Source organism: Sinohyriopsis cumingii, chromosome 18, assembly GCF_028554795.1.
Source record: "Sinohyriopsis cumingii isolate HCF-2022 chromosome 18, ASM2855479v2, whole genome shotgun sequence".
Lineage (NCBI taxonomy): Eukaryota > Metazoa > Mollusca > Bivalvia > Unionida > Unionidae > Sinohyriopsis > Sinohyriopsis cumingii.
Genome location: NC_142978.1, coordinates 56,681,106 through 56,703,745, shown reverse-complemented (window position 1 = coordinate 56,703,745; position 22,640 = coordinate 56,681,106). Strand labels below are relative to the sequence as shown.

The window sequence follows — 22,640 nt, the reverse complement described above, 5'->3', positions numbered from 1 at the left end:
TCTCCGTATGTCCCACTTTACAAACTAGTTGTTTAAACATATAATAATATCAATATACATTAATCTATGTAGAAATATCAATACATTTTAATCTACTTTTGAAGCAACTATATACAGTAATCGATTTTGAACTGGAATATTTTCTTTAAAATACGTTTTTATTTCTGATGAATATGTGTCCCTTGAAAACCAAAATAAGAACATGCCATGTTCGCAGTACAGCAGTTTATTTTATAATATTTGTTTATAAAGCTATGTGCAACCTTGATTTTAATATGTTGCACGATAAATACATTTTTGTGTAACTTCTAATGGTTACATAGGTATCACTAACGCAGCAACCTAACTTAAAAGACAAGACTAGTTTCACTCACCAGCTATTGTTGTGGTGGAGACTGTACCTACAAACAGAAAATGAAAATCATAACGAATACTTAATAAAGGTTAGTGCATAGCTTGGGATGATGCAAATACTAATCATTTTTCATTATGGCACATCATGTGATAGGGACAGTTTCAATTATTTTATTATGAAACCAGTCGCCCCATAATTCTTGTGCTTGTTAGATGGCACTCAACTGTTTGAAATTCTGTAACTATGCGCATTAGGAATCAAAGTTCTAACAAAGATGTTAATTGTAATTGGTAATTCCAAAACCAAGAGTGATCAAAACAAATGCATATTATGTGTAAGATTCAATTGCATGTTTATACATCAAACTCATACATATAATATCACCATCAACTCAGAGGAAAAGTAGTCAAATATTTGAGTCCGAACACAAGCAGTTGCAGTCTATCTTATAATTTTAAGGTAACTTTAGCCCTCTCTCTCTCTCTCTCTCTCTCTCTCTCTCTCTATCTATCTATCTATCTATTTCTCGTTCTCTCTTTTTCTCTGAATCTTTGCAATTAATTTCAAAAGCTGCAATTAATATTGTGACTGATGTATTAGAAACACTAATTTATATTACTGAAAGCTATTTTAAATGCGTGTGTGTTTGCTTGTGTTTGTGTGACATCACGTAAATTACTTACTTGTGACAGTTGGTAATGTGTATTTTGGAGACGTTCCTGAAATAATAAACCAATTTATTTGTATCTTAGTAAATCATACATATGAAGCAGATTATTCCCAATGTGGTGCGAACTATACCTCCCATTATAGAAGCATTGACATTGTTAGTACTAATGATCTATGTTAAATATCTTTATCAAAGAGCTATTGGTTATACTTAGGTGAAACGTTAACTGTGTAGTATTAATGTTCATATATTAATATTCATATTTTACAATGTTTCAACTCTTTGTGATTGAACAGTATGTGATTATGGACAAACAGTGAAATCCTTAGCGTGAGGACGAAAGCTTTAGGTTAGAACTCAATACTGTTTGTATATGTGCTTGAACAGTTAAAGCATTGTTAAAGCGTTGTCAAATATGAGTTATTGGTTATGTTTTCTAATTACAAAAATTGTCACTGCATCATATGACGGCACTACCCAAGCAACACAGCCTTGACTATGATCTGTATAATTATGATAATAAAGAAAAGACAATATTTTCCACCATTATTGAAAATAGTATGCACAGACCGTGAACTGTCGTTCGTACAACCCTTTGAATTTGCTAATGTTCTCGTTTTAGTCTGGCGTTCGGAGAATTATATATAAGGTAAGTATGCCATATTTCGACCTAAGTAGCCTTTATGGTGCGTTTATATGATATTCATGCTTTTCTTCCAGTGTCAACTCGGTTACTTATTGGAAAGACGGCCGCGATTTGATTTTCATAGTAAACTAACTATAGTCAGGTTAAGAAATTAAAACGGTTAGTGTCGATCAATACTGAGTATACTGCGTAACGATCTTGTGGACATATTTGGACCAATCAGATTCAGAGAAAGTGATATGTTAACCTGTTGACGGATGCAAAATAATATACTGCAGACGGCATATAAGTGTAGCAAGTATGTGATAAGCAGTAGCTATTAGCTGTAAAAGACTATATTAAATTGAGTAACAGCCCTTAAATCTCTGGTTTTGCTCTGTGCTTCTAATATATTTCAAATATATTTGTCTTCAAAAATGATTGTGTTGAATTGACATAGAATACATTTATGATACAGGTGCTTTTCTTTTAATTTTCAAGTAAACGAACTTCATCACTAGTAGTATGGTCAAAAATACTGATTAATACCACTTACTGGGATAGAAAATTCTCCCTAAAACAAATTAAAGAGAAAATTTTATAAATGCTGACATTTGGTTTTTAAGCAAATTAATGTTTATCCTAAATAAGACATATTTGTCCTTGCCACGTTTCACATATTTCTATTTACAGTGGTAAAAAGAAAGTATGCCGATGCGTATTTATTATCATTACAATTGACAAAATTAAGGTATGAACAATCATTGTTCATATTACTTACCACAGTAATCATCTCTCTCATCAGAACAGTCAACGCAGTCACATCTGCCATTGCATACGACCCCACTTTCCATGCACTCTCCAGTTCCACATTTGAATGTGAAGCATTCTGCTTCAAGGGTTGTCGTAGCTGTAGACACAAGAGCTTACGTTACACGAAATGTATTTCTTTTACTTAAGGAAAATATTTATTTCACTGAATTTTCTACTGCCAGTAATTTCTGTGATAGGCAAGACATGTTATGTTTTAATGTGCTTGAATGGACAGCTTGAGGTTCTCTTCAGTTATAAATGTTGTGCAATTTATCATAATATAGGTAAATATATAATTACAAAATGAATTTATGTCTCACCTGTAATAATTACAGCTAGATTTGCCACCGGAAAACTAGATTTGCCACCGGAAATATGTGTCACTTTTCATATGAGCTCCTTACCTATTCAGACATTATTTTGAAATATTGTATTTCTGCTCTGGAAATTGTATTTGTCTTAACTTGAAAACTCACACACTATACGCGTACAGATTTCTTTCATCCAAGTTTCTCTCAATATGTCTGACTACTTATTTACTACAATTTAATTACCTTTTTTGCAACTAAACAAGTAGCAATTTCGTTTTAAGCTATATTTTTTAGCGTTCATTTTAAATTATACCTAAACGATATGCTGAATTTTATCATTTTACCTTTTATATATATATATATATATATATATATATATATATATATATATATATATATATATATATATATATATATATATATAGTTTGGGACCATACTCACGTTCTAGTAGAAGTGTCGTTGTACGAGATGTACTTCCCACTGACGAAGCTAGTAAATGACAAAAATATTTCTTTGTAATGTTATTTTCTTTACTGATCTATTCAATCATTGTATGCAATTAATGTAGCCACAGAAAGTACGAAATCACAAAATGACATGGACAGGAATTGTCCATGTCATTTTGTGATTTCGTACTTTCTCTGGCTACATTATTTGCATACAGTGATTGAAAAGATCAGTATTTAAACTAACAAAAAGAGTTTATGTTCACTTTGCCTTTCTTCGCAACCCCTGGGTTTACTTCAATATTATATATAACGACTCTCTACCATTAGTTTTACTTTACTTTTCACTGCAAACAATGTGTAGTAACATTTGTACGTTACTATTCTCTATAATCACTCTGTGGTACTAATTTCACGTAAACATTAAAGGTTCTTTGACACTTGTGTATTTAAATTCTAAATATTTAAATTATCAAAACGTTGCACATGGTACAGAATTGTAATTAAATTCATTAAAATTAATAATTGCCAAGCTAAAAATAACACTTTGAAGTTTTTCTCTATATGATGTATACGCTATACTGAAATGAGTAGAATATAAAATAATTTTAAATTTGACTAAATGATACAAAAATACATTAAAAGAAATAATTGAAAAGTGAAAATAATGATAACTTACAAAATAGAACTAAACCTGCCATAGTGTATGACGTAAAATATAGTTTACGACAATTGTGTATTTCATAGCATTGCAACACAATAATTCTCACTGTCATTAATAAATTTAGCACTGCAACTGTCTGGAAGGAGATGTATTTGACATATTGTTTATCTTTACTTGTAACAAAAATGAAATGGTAAGACATAGAAATATCGTACTTGTAGTATGTCCACACTTTATTTCATCTTCCATATCGAAGCATTCTGGATTCATATCACAGAAATATGCACATGTTTTACCGTCAGAGCATAACCCCTGGTCGTAGCTGCATGTGACCTAAAACAAATAGAAAGAAACTTACATGATCTGTTTCTTTAAATTAAATGGGTGGAAAATGATCAGGTAATTAGGCATGCGGATTTGCTTTATATGGCTTTAATTCAACATCAACGTTTCAGAAAGGTTTTATTCTTGTGTATGGTTGTTCATTGTGACATTTTCGTATTAATCCGTGTTCATGTTTCTTCAGTGATATTAACTGATCAGCCTAATAAATGAAGACGATGGTTGTTATGAAGATTATACCCGATGAGGCGCGTAACTGATCCTATTTTTAGAAGACCTATCTGGCACTGCGAGATCAAAATTGACATGTACTTAATGTGTATGATTCTAGTAGACAACATTAGTTTCAACATTCAGTTTACTGCCAGAACGTTGCACAGTCAAACATGGTTAGAACGACCACGGATACAACGTATTTACTGTTAGACTAAAAGGAATTGTCATACTAGCTGAAGTGTGGTCGTGTACATTTCAGTAAAATATATTATTTTAATAGTTTTTATACACTATATAAAATCCGAACGTCTGGAACGTACAGTATAAATATGATTTGCTGCTGAGATCTGTTTTCAATCACATATAAAACATCTTATACACCACATCATCCACTCTCTTCTTATGTACAGTATAAGACAATGAACTTCAAAAGTCATTGAATTCTCATTCCTGAACATTCCACCAATTCAGTGTACCAGTGCTCTCATTTGTAAATCCTTGAATCAGGTATTTAGAGCATGGTGTTTGTCGTACCTATCAAAAGCATTCAACTTGCTGAATCTTGTCCTGCCTCTGTAAGTTACGAAGGAAGTTATCTTTCACTGGATTTAATATGTGGCAATAACTCTTGCAATTCAATATTTCCTTCCGCCAAAATAATTGCTATGTTTGATTCGTTGCAATGTTCATGATGCAACATTCATCCCTGTAAAAATAGTGTCATACTTACTATCGTCACCATTGGCGTTGTAGATGGCGTTGGAGTAGGAGATGTTATTGAAGCCGTGGTCATTTCAGTCGTTGTCGTTTTACTCACTTCTGTGACTTGTATTGTTGTAAATGGAGTCACTGTAGTGGTAGTTAATGACGTTCTGGTCAATTCAGTCATTGTGGTCATAGTCACTTCTGTGACTTCTGGTGTTGAGAATGTAGTGACAGTAGTTGCACTTGTTTCTAAAATATATATATAAACAGAGTTTCAAAATGATACCAGTTTTTTTGCACGTTCTTCGATTCTGTATGATTAGTTTCTAGTTTGCTGCACAGTTGTTCAATGATATCATCAGTCTTATAAACGGATAGATAGACAGATAGGTAGATACATAGATTTTTTAAAGAAATAATGTTATAAACAAAATAATGGGAAAGTAATGGGAAAGATCTTCCTATGAGAACGTTTTTACTCTGACATCCTTGATTTCAATGAAACTTGTATAAGAAGTCATACTTGAAATATAAGATAAAGAATCTTCCAAACATTTATATTTTAATCCATCATAATATTGTAGCATACGATTTCGGATTGAAAATAGACATAGTAAAACACAACGTTCATTTTGTTACGTAGTACAGCTTACTTTCCTCCAAATATTTAGGGAAAGATATAACACTACTAATTTGCATCATTCACAATGTTCATTTTTAAAATTCCAAAACGCATAACATTTCGAGGAAGCAGGACAGGTTTTGAACAAGTGCCATAATAAAGGATAGCAGAACTGTACATATGATTGCGTAAATCGATGCTTATTGGACACGCATATACACGGTGTTAAAATGATTCAGTATTATAACGTGCACGTGCATTAATAACTACTGCTGAAGACAAATACGCCAGAAAACTCTAGCCCCATTATTCCTTCACATACTCCATAGTTCCTATATATCTGAAAATCCTATTTTTGTATTATAGCTCTGAAATAGATTCCAAATTTTTATGTTTTGTCCTTCATGCTTTCATAAAGATTACTTTATATTCTAAGAAAGATTTTCTAACAAATTGCAAATGACTATTTATTGCTCCACATCTGTTTAAAACCTTGATACACGTATTATCTGAACTTCATGCCCAACATTTTCGCAAACGAACTCGTCTTCATGTCTAAAATTGCTATTGATCGTTAAAAGTTCAAATGCAATGAATGAAGTTACCTTTTGCCTTATAGCAAACAGTTACTTCTACATTTTTTATGCTTTCTACGTTTACGATGGGCAGCTGCGTCACTCTAGGGAACACTATGTACAATGCCGTCAACACCTTGCCTTCTAGATCCACAGTCAGTCTCGTTTTCTTTGAAGGCTCGTCGATTTGCTAATATTTGCAGAAGACATGAAACACGTATTAAAATTAATATATAATATATGAAACAAACTATAGGAATAGCATTGCACTATGATATTTTGCAAAATATGCTGATATGAACTCCAATTAATTGTTTCCTAATCACCCAATTCTCTTAAAACTAGCTTTACCTTATTGACTTGAGGAATGATTCTTTTAATACATTTTACAATAATTATGCATACTCAGAATTAATGTGAAAGTTATTATACGATTACGACAATTGATTCATAAGATAAATTAACAGCCTATATTATATATATTAACCGCACATAAGGATGCTTATCTCAGAATTGGCAACGAATCAGTTAAATGATAAGGAATGCAATATTAAGGAAGAAGTAAAAGTTTTGTCATACCGTCCAATCGTTTGGTTGTCTTCTCATATATCATAAACTCTAAGCTTTCACACTTCCTGATTCTTACCAATGTAAAATAATTAGAGTAAACCAACATGTATTTTCTCAAATGGAAAAAAGCACATGATGTTAAAAACAAGAAACTTTTATAGTTTTATATATGATACATATTTTTTAACTTTGTATGTGGACATATGGTGTTGTTTCTGCTTATGGTTTATATTTTCGAAGTCCTTGTTGCAGAAAGATAATTTAAGTCGATGACGTCCCTCTTCTCAATCTCATCCATTTCTATTTCTTTGTAGAATATGTTTAATTTCTCACCTGCATGACTGCCTCCGATTCCTGATCTTTTACTTTCTCAAGTATGACCTTTTCTACATTTTGCACGGTGAAGCTAATCGACATTGCTCTCAGAGGTTCGTTGAAGAAAATGTAAAGGTAATTTGCTCCAGTCGACAAGAACTGCAGTCCAGAATATAATGGGCTTGTTTCACTATTAAAAGCATCGATTGGTTCAGAATTGATGATGGTATCTGAAGCTTGTAGCGTGAAAAATTCCCCGACGTTCCATTGGTTGATATTTAATTCGGCTCCTTCTTCGCATGCTTTAATAATAATAATAATAATAATAATAATAGTGACGAAGATGACAATAATGATAACTATATTTGAAGCAATATCTGAATTGTTAAATAACAAGTGCTAATCCTCAGTTTAAATAAGATGCTTTATAATCAAAATGTATGTGCTAAAATATTTCTGCCTAATTCCTAGATTGTATCGTAATAATGCTGAAATTAATGACATAATAAGCAATAAGCAGCATACCAGCTGAAGTTGTTCCAGTTGGCGTTCCTTTTGGCGTTGCAGTTGGCGTTCCTGTCACTTGCCCTGGTGTCGTTTCGGGTATTGTTACTACTACTGTTCCAGTTGGTGTTCCAGACACTGTTCCGGTTGTAAGTGTTCCTAAGAACATCAGAGAAGTCACTAGTGTTGACAACACTTTTGAACAAGAGCATATATCACAAATGGGATGTCAATCTTGTACAACGATATGTTTTATTCTCAATTATAGGATTGTTTTAGCTATGAACTCCTCTTTAACTTCTTGGAGCATTTATAACGGTCGGTAGGCTCACGCTGGTCAAGTGTAATGACTATTATATTAATTTTTTTTATTTTTTAATTATCACCCTAACACGGGTCCTTTGTCATTGCAATTCGCAATAATGTTTGCAGAAATACCTTTATATGAAATATTGATACAAACGCTTATGAAAAATTCCTTGTACATCTGTATCTTAGAATATTGTGAACCGCATGCCAGAAAATTATATTGATATAAAACAGTGTTTAGGGAAAGATAAAATTAAAAAGTTGGAGTAATATGATATAATACCTGGTTCAGCACAGACTTGAACAATAAGGCCGCTTAATGTAAGCTTTTCGCCGGAAGCAGATTCTAAACTAATAGTAATTCCAGTAACTGGATATCCAGGGGGCATATTAAGTTTGAATCCGATTAAAACATCCAAAGCTGTATTGTACATAATCTGGAAGAGAAAAACATCAAGGAATTAATCTTGAGTGTGGTGATCTTATCATAGCATCATTTATGTACCAATAGAAACATGAAAGAATATTATGGTTCCTTTTTAAATGTTCGTCTATGAGAAATCTGAATGAAATGGGGAATATATATCAGGATGTTCTTTGTGTAATAAAGCCTTTTTCAAATTAGTAATTAGTTAGTTGGATTGTAATTCGCTAAAAGAATTATCAGTTAAATTTAATAGTTATCATACAAATGTAATATATACAGATATCTTTATAGCAGGTCGAGCATATGAAGAAACAGACAGATTTGAAATCCGATTTTCACGTACTGTTGAATAAGGGAAAGGTCCTGTGAGACTGAAGGTAACTTTCAACGCATTCACAGCATCAATGTGAAGATATTTTAGCCGGACTTCCTCTCCTCTAAAACTAATACTGACGGTTTTGTCGGAAGGTTGGCCTTGACTTGGCGGGATAGACAATAGACCCTCGGGCGTCAAGAGAGAGTTGGCAGGTACGCCATCAAGCGTTACATCGACATTAGATGAATCGTCGTACATGACACCCGTACATTCTGAAAATAAAACAAAACGTGTCGATTAATTAAGCAGCAAGACATGAAGAACTCATGTGAAGTAATAAATCTCAAATCTAGTGGAAAATCTGTCGTTTTATGTGGTTTTATTACTAAATATTTAACGTTCATTTTCAACAATAACAAGATGCTAAATAGTCAATGAAAAGTAATATGTAAGGTAAATATCATAGGATTCGCAGGAATTCATTTTGATTCTTCAACGGGAATATAACGTTTCTTGATCTGGAGATATTCGTGATCGGAGATAGGCAGTTGTTCTTTTCATCGAATAAGAAAAAATTGAAGAGCGACATCGAACATAGATTAATCGCGTGATGTCCATTAAGTGCCATCTACAGTGACACACAGTCAAAAGACGCAAATATAATATGTCATTGTGCCACAGATGGTACATATTTTGGTTGAGGACCCGAATCTAATCAGTCAAGGTGCCCCAGATGGTACATATTTTGTAGGAAATTAGACCAGTTGTCCTAGTGCGAGGACGTACGTACAAGTTTATACTTTCCAGTGCAAAAGAATATATATTTTCCAGCGACCATTCTTATTGTAAAAGACAACTTATAACGACAGCGTTACACAGTTTATAACGACACATAACAGACAGTATCTATAGTGGCACTGATAAGACACCACTTACATTAACACCGTTAAATGGAATGCAGATCGTGCATCTACAAGATTTACAGACCTCGAATTGCCTTAGCTGCGCAGTAAATACTTTTACGATGAGATAAAGATACACAATCGTCCACATAACAATGTGTACTGAAGGTCAAAACACTGTAATAGCTGTTCTCTCTTACGCACATTTGAACAATCACACACACGCACACACACACACACACACACACACACACGAGATAAATATGGAACATCGTACCAGGGCCAGCAGTAGGAATTGATGTTGTTGTTCCAGTTCCTAAAAATTAGAAATTATATGTTATCAATTGAGAAATTTAATCAGAGTTGCAGCGTCAATACCTCTGCCAACATAAATATTGTAGATCACGCAACTGTCTGAGAATACATACGTTTGCAAATATTTTTGGAAATGGATAATTAGATATTAGTCCAGCATTTCATTTTTAACTTTCTTTAGCGATATATTTTAAAAACTATATGTCAAAGTTTAAATTACACGTACTCTCTGTGGTTATATGCAAATTACAGAAATAACACGTATAATATACGCAAAGGTGTCTCTTATTTCCAGATATAAATACCAACTAATGGTAGAATAGCAAAGCATATACTCGCGATACATCAGAAATAACAAAGATAAAGATTCTAGCGTATGGGTCTCTGATCTCTTGTTTAAATATTTTTACAGTTAACATCAAAAATGTTATTATTCAAATTAAGCTGAACATCAATCATTACTTTTTCACCTATAATTATATAACATCTAACATTTATTTTAAAAAGCACCAACTATAGATATTAAAGTACACAGAAAAACTGGAAATTCTAATCTCACCTTGAACTTCAGCACAAGCCTCAACAGCTATGCTTAATACCTCAGGAATAAGATTTTTGAGAGGCTGTAATGTGAGCACAAGTTCAAAACCTTTCACATCTTCGGGCAAACTGATCACAAATGCAATAGGCACGTTTGGTGTGTTTGATATCGGTCCATCTGATATCTAAATAAAAATATCACATAGTTCTATAATTGTAATACTGTTTGATATCTAAGTGAGGCCGAATATCAAAGTGGCTTGTTCTGTAAAAGTTATATACTTTTGAGGTAACCTCAATACACGACATCGCATATATAAAATATGCGAAATATTTTGTCATTTTGTGATTAGATTTGGCATGTCATTGATACGTTATAATAAACGAAAATTATGCCAGGTTCTATCATTTATCAAAGATTCCTCCTGCAAACGAGAAGATCCTAATTACTTTATACCGAGCAATTACCACTGATAAAAAAGGCAGTAAGAGATAAACTATACAGATAAATTATTATTTTAAAATGTTGTCACATCAAAAGACCGCATGAAGTGATCAATCACCGCAAAGTTCATGAAAAGTGTGTAATAAGTAAATCCACATTATACTTGGTATGTTCTATCTTTGTCTCAAACAGTCATTAATATTTATTAATTTGAGATAATATTATACTTTATTCTAATCTAATAAAAGTTTAGAAAGAGAAATATGTAAATCGAAATAAAAGTAAAAGATTTGGTATTTGAAATGGTACCCATGAAGAAACCCACTTCGTGTGAGGGACCTCTGTATACATTGGGGCTTTAAAGTGAGGTACCATTGTATATAGTTTGATACAACTACATATTAGTATTAGATATAGGCATCTTATGTTTAAAATTTCTATGGTCTTATGGAGAAAGATACGTAAGTGATAAGAATTGTTCTATATTCTTAAAGAACAAAGAAGGAGGTAGCATATATATTCACATAATAATGCATACATTTACTTCAAGAATAATTGACATATATAATTTTAAGATAACCACTTCGACTAAAGGTAGAAATATCAGCAAACACGTCTGAGTTAATATGATAAATCAAAACTTCATTCGCGTAATCTCACCTCAAGTGGTATGATTTCGCCATCTACCATGGTTTCCAAGGTTTCTACATTGACTAACTCAACTGATATGCTGATAATTTCTGATTTCTTTTCTGTGTCCCTGAATGTTATTTTCACCGTCAGAGGCTGGTCAAGCTCGCCTTTTATGACTTTATCACCTTTAACATTATCTCCAGCCACAGAACTGGGCAAAATGAAAATTGGTTCCGCCATATCGCCCTCACAAACAGCATGGGTCGAGACTGAAAATAGATGCATCATTTCTTTAATCAATTAACCTTATAATGTTCCCGAAAATACAGAACTTATAAAATTGTAAACTTTTAGCCAATTACTACTGATAATTTCAAGATACGTATGTTGCAGTCATTCAAATCATATTTTATCTGGGAGTAAACACTTATTATTTCTCGTGTGAACATGAATCTAGCATCGCTGTGAGCTCCAGAAAAAGTGACTTTACAATAAATGGATCTTTGCATTCAAAAGCAAAGGATAAATAAACCATTAACTACCGATTATTTTCCGAATTTCTAAAACACACATATAAATGTGCTCATGATGAAAAAACTTTTTTAATTGGATTTGACATCAAATGGCAAATTATTGGACAATACAAAAAAGACGTGAAAAGATAAATAAAATTAGTTGTGCTCTTCAGTAGTAATGGAAAACAAAGTCCTTTTGTCAAATATCAAACTTTATAGTACACTGTGCACTAATCATTAGCCCACCACCATATCTACCCATAATAATATCATATGTACAATGCTCCAAAGCGTTTCGCTTCACTCTCGCATAGGTTGTAAAATGGAAGAAAAGAGAAGTTAGCGGAAAATCTAAATTTGCAAGAAACGTTTACTGAACAATTGAAACTAGAGATGTCATGTTCGAAACATCAAGGCACAAACAATCTAGAGAACACTGTGTAGGTAGAATATACAATCATATAGCTTATTCTTGCTTGTTTTATCAAGACAATTATATATAGGACACAAGCAGGTCTTGCTTTATTTACACGAAGCTATAATGTAAATCGGAGAGTGGAAGGACTGCATAGAGAGGGCAACAAAAAGAGACCGGTTTTGTTACTTCAAAGACTTTGCATACCGGGTAGTGTTGTTTTCCTTGTCATTAGTGTTGGTGTTGTTGTTTTCGCTGAAAAGACAAATTTAAGATCAAGGATTCCAATGTTTAAATGTGACATTTTTAATTTTAGCCAATGCACACCAATTGTATGCATATATAACTATCGCAAAGATTTTCAAATTAAATTCATTTTACTCATTTGGATCGATTATTTTCTTGTAATTTTTATGAATCATGTTGGTGTATTGTTATTAAAAATAGTCAACGCTAATTCGATAGATGTGAATATTATGATATTATTTTGCCACTAGGATAGTAGCCGGCACATACGTCTTCTGTTATAATTCATCCCTCCTGAAACAATTTTTTTTCAAATTCTAGTTTAAAACAGCTTCATTGTTTATAAAAGATAATTTTCTATTCGCGGATATTTTTCTTCAGGTGAAAAAAATAAATTGTCATCACTCTCAACTATGCATGTAATTGTCCTGAGAATGAAGGCCTCATTACCAGAATAATCAGCTGGACTTCAAATAATAGATTCAAAACTTGTAGAAGTCAACTGACTTCCAACATAAGCTCGACTACTGCCAATGATCTATCATATCACATGTATTCCGGTGGCCAGTGGATGAACATAAACACATAGCGCTATGGCCCGCTGATGGATATGTTCACTTAGCGATATGGCCCGATGGTGGACATAAACACCTAGCGCTATGGCCAACTGATGGATATGTTCACTTAACGATGTGGCCAGATGATGGACATAAAGACCTAGATCTAGGTGTCAATGATTACATAAAATGCAATTGTTTTAGCTGGTTAAGAATGCAAACAGACTTTCTCATCTATTGAGTTTGCACTTTATACGATTTACATGTCCGATTTTCATAACTTGAACAGTTCTCGCTATCAAATTTCAAAGAATTCTCATCAATTCCTCAAAGGTCCGTTGTATATCAATATCACTTCTTTTTAAAACAAGACATGTCACAAATAAAGAAAAAGTATTTTTATTTCTTGACGAGGTTTTCTCGAATTTAATGAGAAGCTAATTTGCTGAGAAAGGCTAAAAAAGATTACTTCTATGTCAAAACTGAACATGTCTGTCAATCCATTATGTAGGTCTCACCTTCAAAACAACCTCTCAGATGCACATTAGAAACTTCCGGCGTTTCTCCATCTTTTGGGTAAATAATCAATTCTACTTTGTCTGCTTTCAAGCCTTTCAGATGGAATGTAAGAGGTAATGGTGTAGGCTTATTGCCACAGAAAAACACCTGAAAACAAGACAGATATCATTATTTCTGTAACTTAATGCAATATTGTACCAAATAGTAGGTATATTGAATCACTCTCATTTTGACACCACCATTATTTATTTGATTTTTCAACTAAGCCTGGAATATATTTACGCTTCCATGATCTAACGAACAGATATAAGCACCATATCAATCATAGACCAGTACTTCTTTTCCTAACGTGTATTTCAAATATTTTGTGCTTTATTCCATTCCATGTAATAGTAATCTGACATATTCCATGTAAACACTTAAGCTATACTTGCATGAAGCACACAAAAATCAAACCTGGTAGAGGTATTCTATTTGCAATTTTTACAGAATATTTTGCGGACAAGTATATTCAACAAATTCTCAGATGTCTCCACCTTGCATTATAGTATATAAATGATGGTTGTATTCTAACCAATTTCGCCCTTATTTTTTATACGTTTTATGACTTCCAGAATTGTTGCATTACTTTCGAAACTCGTGTTTGCATTGTATATTTTGTTATTCATATTAATTGGTCGGTCCATGATATTTTCTTTACGAAATTTGTTAAAATATTGTAAGATATAACAATAACCTTCAAAGATACATTGAAATACATTTTAATTACTTTCAAAACGTAGGCGACAAAAACAAATTTTACGCACAAAAAGTAATCTTTTGTAATAAAAAACTAACTGAAATTTCCATCAGAATTTTTTCTGATTAAGACAATCGCGATTTCTTGTGTCTGTTTTTCTCAAATCATTTGTTCACTTAATTTCCTTGACAATTTTTCTTCAAAACGTAATATATTTGACCGCTAAGATTTAACGCAAATAACATTAAAGAACATTTTTGTTAAATAATGCCAAAAAATGATACATTCTGAAACAAAAGCAAAACCGCTGATACACTAACAATAAGACTTTAAGTTTTGAATCAATGCATCTGTTGCATCTAACGTTTTTTAATCTTAGATTGTGAAAAGTTAATTTATCTTTGTTATAGTTGATGTATAATTCACAAAAGTTTCTTAACATATGACCAATTACTTTTAAAAATACATTATAAAAAATATTTACCGTGCTGGCACTTCCAACGTTCACCTCTATTTTTTCTACACTGCGCAAAACAAGAACCGAGAAATCAATAAGTTTCATTTCCTCTTTAAGATTGTAGATTAGACTGTGTATTTCTGAGGGGCCTTTAAATATGCCTTCAACAGCTTCTAGTGCTTCAGGTGATGCTGGCATGAGAAGGTCGTTGTTTTCGTCTTTGCTCACAGTCATTATTTCATCACAGATTGGTGGCTTTGCTAATAAAAAACATAAAGAAACCAACATAACCAAGAAGATTGGAAACATAAATCTTTTGCAATGTTGAGATATTGAAATATATCAAGGAAATAAATTATATTGCCACATTAATGATACCATTTTATCGCCTCAAGGGCGATATCACTTTTGAAACTAGTTTCGTTTTCCATTTACAGTGTGAATCAACATTTATGACTGCTATTTAGACTAGTGGACTTCTGATGTCACTGACATTTAGGTCGCGAGATTTGCGTAGTCATGTGACTAGGAATGCAAATGAAGAGATTCAGGCAAAATTTCATCAAATATGTAGTTTTGCCTCGTCTGTCGATAGTTTAAATATATAACAAATGATATGATCGCAATTTTTGAGAAAATACATTGTATTCATATCGATTTCATACAGGTATATCCCGAAGAAAGGTCGTTCAAGTTTGCTAGGCCAGCTAGTAAACGGCTACCCTGTCACGGCACCAAATTGTGTCTGCGAATTCAATCTATTCGATAAGCAATGGACTCCGACAATACATCCCCAACATTAAGTCCAAATATAAAAATTGGGGTGTCAAGGGTCAGAGGAAAACCGGACTAGTCGCAATGTGATATCACAGTATAGTATGGAATACATATTACACCAAACGACAAACGATACACATATTTATCACTTATAGTAAGAAAATTGTTTAAATAAAGATTTTGACTGTCATCATTATTATTATCATGTCAGTCTGAAAACGATGGAGAAATCAGGAATTGATTATTTTCCAATGAAAACCGAACTTTTGGTGCAACATCTGCTACTGAAATAGATTGCAAGCATGCCGACACATAAATGTACTAATGAAATTCGGGACAAAATATACATTGAAACCAAGATCTCTGCGCAACATCTATTGTTTAAGGATGGTACGTTCTAAAGTATGTTGGACCGTTCTGTTATGTTTCTACACCTATCCCTACCCCACCAATATTGAGTGTATCAATCCGCCCATGAAATGTAATGAAAATTTAAAAACATCGATTATGTGTGAAAAGAATAATTAATTTTACATCAAACAGTATATGTACAATTTAACTTTTCAAAACGTCTTTGTGATATAACTTTAGTAATATTTCAGAACTTTCTTTAGAAAGGTAGTAATGAAGCCATTAATCACACTAGCCGAGAAATAAATCCATGCATGCTAAAGGATTTTGCATTGCAAATTTTATTTTGAACAAAACGAAATTCTACATGTGTGTGTGTGTGTGTGTGTGTGTGTGTATGTGTGTGTTGCTTATATGACTCCACCAACTTATAACCATGAGTACCTGGGATTATATTTTTATCGTAAAACCTTAGAATACTATACATAGTCTATTCCTGTGTATACAAGTAAACGCCAAGTTTTCCCGAGACAACTAGTTTTGTCTGACCTCTATTAATCGTGAAAGAATCATTCGAAGTTTTTTTAACAAAATCTGATTTAAAACTTATTACACAAACCTGTTGATGTTCTCGGTGTCGTGCTTGGTATAGTTGTTGCGGATGGTGTGACGACTGGTCCGCTGGTTGATACTGGACTAGCTGTTGTGATACTGGGAGTTCCTGCTTCTTGTAAAATTACAAAAGAAAAGTATGTTCTTACTTCAAGTCCAATGAAACTTCTATGTTGCATAACGTGCTCGATTCGCACTAATATATTGCATAACCTATCCGACTCACACTATTATGTTGTTCAAATCACTTTAACATGTTTAATCACCTGTTAGGCTCATATTAACATGTTGCACACCCTGTGCGACTCACAATAAAGTTTTCACATTAAAGTGTTGCATAATTTGCTCGACTCACATGAACATGTTGCAAAACATGTTGGACTCATATTATATGTTGCATAACCTTCTCTCATTATGTTGTATAATCTCCTCGATGCAACTTACATGTTTATAAAATGACAGAGCAGAGGTACACAATTTCCAGTATTATTTTTTATTATCGAAGGGAATGGAGATAAATCCTTCATGATAAATTCATGATTACATTTTATGCCATAGGCGTAATTACATACCCTCATAACAAGCCCTTAATCCAACACCGGACACGTGAGGCTCTTCTCCAGACCTTGGATAGATTTTCAGCTCCACCGACTCAGCTACAACTCCTGATAAGCTGAATGTTAGAGTAAGAGGCTTGCCGAGATCAGGAACGGGTATCTCCTATAAAGTTGTAAAGATATCGTACTTATTATATATGTTCAAAAAATAAGATTCCCGCATTTCTTTCTCTACTAAAATCATTTTGATAGAAACGATCTTCATCAGATATTTGCAAACTATAATTATTTATAACAATTTTGCCCACATTGTTGCATACATTAGGGCTACAGTTAATGGTAACTTAATCATCGATAATCCCATATACATCTGTGTAATTTCAAACTCATCAATAACAAACTTTAACAAAACAATATTAAGCCAAGTAACGCATCTTCTAAGATTTCAACTTGCCAGGTATCGCAAAACACATTAAGGACCAACACTAACGATACAAACTGATGTAAATCATTACCAATTGAGAAGGTCCCACTTTAGCTATGACTTTTTCTACTCCACTCTCCGCTACAATCAGAACGTTGACAATCTTTAGATTATCTGGTAAGTTGTACAAAAGAGAGATCTCCTCTGATGGGCCTGTGAACGTGCCGGATAGTGCTTCATTGGCGGAATTAGACGTGGGTTTCAGCAAGTCTGCGTTTTCATCCTTGTTTACGGTCATCAATTCGTCACAGGGAACTGGTGGAGCTGAAGCAACAAATATGGTGAATATTCAGTTTATAATGTTTCATTTATGCTCAACATTACAACATCATGGCGGTGGCTTTTCTACATGAATTATTATTGCTTCAAAATGTCATCGGTTTTCTATATTATAGAACGATTTTTCCCAATTAAGAATGCCTCACTGTCATATACATTGGTGACCATTACCAACGTATGCATCTTTATATTCGCATTAATTCGGCAAAAGCTTCGTGTATGAATACTTCGCAAGCTTAATTTACAATTTAGCATGAGATCCGAGCATGGTTTCCATTCTACTGACGGACCACACCAAATGTAAGAATAATATCTCTACAAGTAGAACATAGGATTATAAGCATGACCATCGTTGTCTTTCTTTCTATGCTGTATATGCATGTACGTATCATTTACATGTAGCTTTATTTCAAACTTACTTGTTGTGGGGATTCCAGTAGTGGTCACTGCAGGAACTGTAGTTGGTATAACTTCTGAATAAAACAAGGAGAGAAGAGCCAGTGAATATAATATTATCATGTTTATAGAGCTATTATTAAGTTCAATGTACAGCAATAAGGCTGGAGTACTATCAACATAAGTAGCTAAATACATGTGCAGCTTAAGATGTAGTTTTATAGAATGATGTATAAAGATGACACATATCACCGTTGTGTGAAGGAAAGGAAGGCATGTGTCTTTATACCAGAATTAAACTAACACCATCGTTTTATTTGAGAACAGGTATGACAGAATTTGTCTAGTCATCTTTTCATTAGTATTAACATCATTATCAACATCATCATCAATATCGTTATCATACAAGTACCAGCAGCAATGGTAGCAGTATTAGTAGTAGAAGTGGCAGTAGAGATAGTACCTTCCACGCATGCTTTAATAGAGACACCGGAAACAACAACGTCTTCACTTCCCAGTGGGTAAATTGTTAATGTCACCGTCTGACCAACAGCTCCAGGAAGATTTATTGCCAGCACAGATGATGCAGTCGGCTCGCTGATTCTTGTCTCCTTTTAAATATACAAACAAACACCATTATTGTCATCATAATAAATCCACTTCTCATTGTATTGTTATTATTCTATAACCTCGACCTCGCTTCCTTTATTAAATAACCAGATTATGATTGGCCTCTAAACAGGTATATGATGGATACACATATATATAAAAAAAAAACATTTGTAAATGCCATGGCATTCTCCATTGCTAACATGTACGCCTGAAAAGGAAGACACGATAATTATTTAGTTGCCAACACGGATTAAGCTTTCTTAGTGCAAGCCATTTCCTTAGCTGATCACGACAAAAGCCATAATTCTATTTGGGTCTTGTTTAATAAAACAAAAGAAATTACCCATATATTCAAAGAGTGATTCTCACTATTATGCCTAGGAAGGCACTTAAAGCAATAGCATTTGCAATTTTCATTCGGCATTAATCTTTGTGTACATTGATCTGTCCTTGAACAAGGCACGCTATAATATAAAAATGTACTCTGTCTTTAAACATCAACGTTATCCATCCATATGTCCGATATTCTAGATTAGATGGACCCTACATTAGAAACGTAGTTTTCGCACTTTTACCAGAATACGCTTTACATTCATGTTCATCCGTGTAGATAACTGAGAATGATGTATGAGAGCAGAATTTCCACTGTGGTGCGACTAGTGAGGACAATATTTATTCATTAAGTTTGAGCTTAACAGCGGTAGAGGAAAACGTTCTGAATTCAAATGTGATAATCAGAATCTAGATTAGGATTGGGTTTTAAACCATGTATGAGTTTGTCATGAGAAAATATTTGAGAAGGCATGGTACAACACTTTCACTTACCACTTGAGAGGATCCAACTGTGGCAACAACCTTTTCAACTCCGCTCTCAACAACTAGGAAAATTTCAACTACTTTCATTTCTTTTTTCAAGACATAAATCAGTGTTTTCTCTTCTGGCGATCCCACAAACTTGCTCTCCAAGGCATCTCGGGCTGACACAGATGTAGCGTACAGAAGGTCTGAGTTTTCTTTCTTGCTGAGAGTCATAACCTCATCACACACAGGTTGAGCTATGGTATAAAATGAAACATAGTATACTTACAAGTGAAATGTAACTTAAGTCAGAAAAGAGATCTGTTTGAGGCTATGTTTTTCAGCCGGTCCAGACTAAATGTGCTTTAAGCTGATGAGTTCCATGCACAATACATATATACGTAAATGCGACGTGTGATGTTTACGCTCAGTCGCAAGTACATCCTGGTAGCAAACGTATTGATTTTATTCCTACATTTTTCAGTCTTTTCAAAGCAAACGTAATAAATATGTGTAATGACATTTGACGCAATAGTGTCCTCATGGAGATAAAAGACTTAAAATTCTTAATGTGTCTGAACGTAAACCTACAAAAACAAATGTACACACCCGTTACGAATATTTCATATCCCGAACATCTGTCACTTTTGTTGTCATTGTTCATATAGTTTTGAAATTTCTAAAAATAAAGAGTCACATATTTGCCCCAAGTATCCAACGGAAATCTCTGCATGTGAAGTTTTCTCAGTATCAATTCCTTTATTTATGGAGTACATATATTGAAGGAAAACACGTGGTGTTATTCAAAGCCTTTCCAGTAATAACTCGTGTCTGTTTTCTGTATAAATGTTCAATTACAAAGGCCACGAGAATCAAATTGTGCAAGTCCATCAATCATTTACTCCTAACAATTATAAGGAAAGAATCATCGTAAGAAAGTACAGCATGTTTTGAAGACGGAAATTATGTCTTTTGCCAATAGAAGTTGTTTGCAAGTACCATTGTGACAACTGTGTGCCACTGACTTCCACTGCATTAATATAAGTTAAGTTACTAGCTTTAATAAATCGGTGTTATAAAATTAACATATGCAAATATATATATTAACTAACCAGGCGTTGTTGAAGGTGTTCCTGGCGATGTAACAGTTGGACCAGATGTCGGCAATTCTGTAGGCGTTGTTCCACTGGGAGTTGTTACTTCTGATAAAATGGAATAGACATGAGCTTACTTCAATTTCTCAGACTTACATATAGGCCTACAATATAACTGCCATGTTCGTGTTATATTTATTTAGTTGCAAACCTGGATTAATTCTCTTGTGAGATATTATTGCTACATGGTACCTTCTGTTCTGAATATCTAGTATAATTCAAAAGTTGTGTTGATACTTCAATATATATAATTTCGGGGTGAAAGCGGCTATTTTAGTCTCCTTACAATAGTATACCAATTAAATGATACTGTTTTTGATGTAATTCAAATTAAACTAATTAGCATAACCAGTTTTGCTACAAGGTAACGTTCCTACAAAAATCATATTTACCGACTTGGTGTATCAATTCCTTAACTAAGAAACGTTCAACTATTACCTTCCAGGATGTTTCACGTTACGTGTACCTGGTTTTCAAAGGAACGTTTAGTAACATCAAATTCACTAATTACCTAATGAAAAATACGCTATATTTCTAATTTTACGATAATGATGATATTAGGACAGGTGAAGATTTATACCGTATGACTAAGGTTTTATTACACACCCTCATAGCAGGCTCTTAATCCAACACCGGACACTTTAGGTTCTTCTCCAGACCTTGGATAAATTATCAGCTCTATCGAGTCAGCTACAACTCCTGCGAAGCTGAATGTTAGAGTAAGAGGCGTGCCGAGGTCAGGAACGGGTATCTCCTATAAAGTTGAATTAATATCTTATTTATTATATACAATATGTTCAAAAAATAAGATTACCCCATTTCTTTCTCTACTAAAGTCATTTTGATAGAAACGATCTTCATCAGATATTTGCAAACGATAATTATTTATAACAATTTTGCCCACATTGTTGCATACATCAGGGCTACAGTTAATGATAACTTAATCATCGATATTCCCATATACATCTCTGTAGGTTCAAACTCATCAATAACAAACTTTAACAAAACAATATTAAGCCAAGTAAACGCATCTTCTAAGATTTCAACTTGCCAGGTATCGCAAAACACATTAAGGACCAACAGTAATGATGCAAACTGATGTAAACCATTACCGATTCAGCAGGTCCCACTTTAGCTATGACTTTTTCTACTCCCCTCTCCGCTACAATCAGAACGTTGACAATCTTTAGATTATCTGGTAAGTTGTACAAAAGAGAGATCTCCTCCGATGGGCCTGTGAACGTGCCGGATAGTGCTTCATTGGCGGAATTTGACGTGGGTTTCAGCAAGTCTGCGTTTTCATCCTTGTCTAAGGTCATCAACTCGTCACAGGGAACTGGTGGAGCTGAAGTAACAAATATGGTGAATATTCAGTTTATAATGTTTCATTTATACTTACAATTACAACATCATAACGGTGGCTTTTCTACATGAATTATTATTTCTTCAAAATGTCATCGGTTTTCTATATTATAGAACGATTTTTCCCAATTAAGAATGCCTCACTGTGATATACATTGGTGACCATTACCAACGTATCCATTTTTATAT

At 33.5% G+C, this 22,640-nt stretch overlaps 1 protein-coding gene across 1 annotated transcript in view; it reads right to left on the bottom strand.

Moving 5' to 3' along the window:
* Positions 1–7,236: 7,236 nt before the first annotated feature.
* The window catches only part of LOC149776698 (uncharacterized), a 29,218-nt gene continuing 13,814 nt past the window's right edge, over positions 7,237–22,640 (bottom strand). The window contains exons 15-31 of the mRNA XM_089941333.1: positions 22,202–22,434; positions 21,696–21,843; positions 21,048–21,137; positions 19,963–20,192; positions 18,989–19,136; positions 18,549–18,602; positions 17,882–18,114; positions 17,382–17,529; positions 16,817–16,924; positions 15,097–15,329; positions 13,873–14,020; positions 11,649–11,890; positions 10,563–10,728; positions 8,814–9,058; positions 8,327–8,480; positions 7,756–7,893; positions 7,237–7,532 (exon numbers count right to left, since the gene is read on the bottom strand). Coding sequence (XP_089797459.1) covers positions 7,237–7,532; positions 7,756–7,893; positions 8,327–8,480; positions 8,814–9,058; positions 10,563–10,728; positions 11,649–11,890; positions 13,873–14,020; positions 15,097–15,329; positions 16,817–16,924; positions 17,382–17,529; positions 17,882–18,114; positions 18,549–18,602; positions 18,989–19,136; positions 19,963–20,192; positions 21,048–21,137; positions 21,696–21,843; positions 22,202–22,434 — 3,014 coding nt within the window. The remainder of the gene's footprint in view (positions 7,533–7,755; positions 7,894–8,326; positions 8,481–8,813; positions 9,059–10,562; positions 10,729–11,648; positions 11,891–13,872; positions 14,021–15,096; positions 15,330–16,816; positions 16,925–17,381; positions 17,530–17,881; positions 18,115–18,548; positions 18,603–18,988; positions 19,137–19,962; positions 20,193–21,047; positions 21,138–21,695; positions 21,844–22,201; positions 22,435–22,640) is intronic.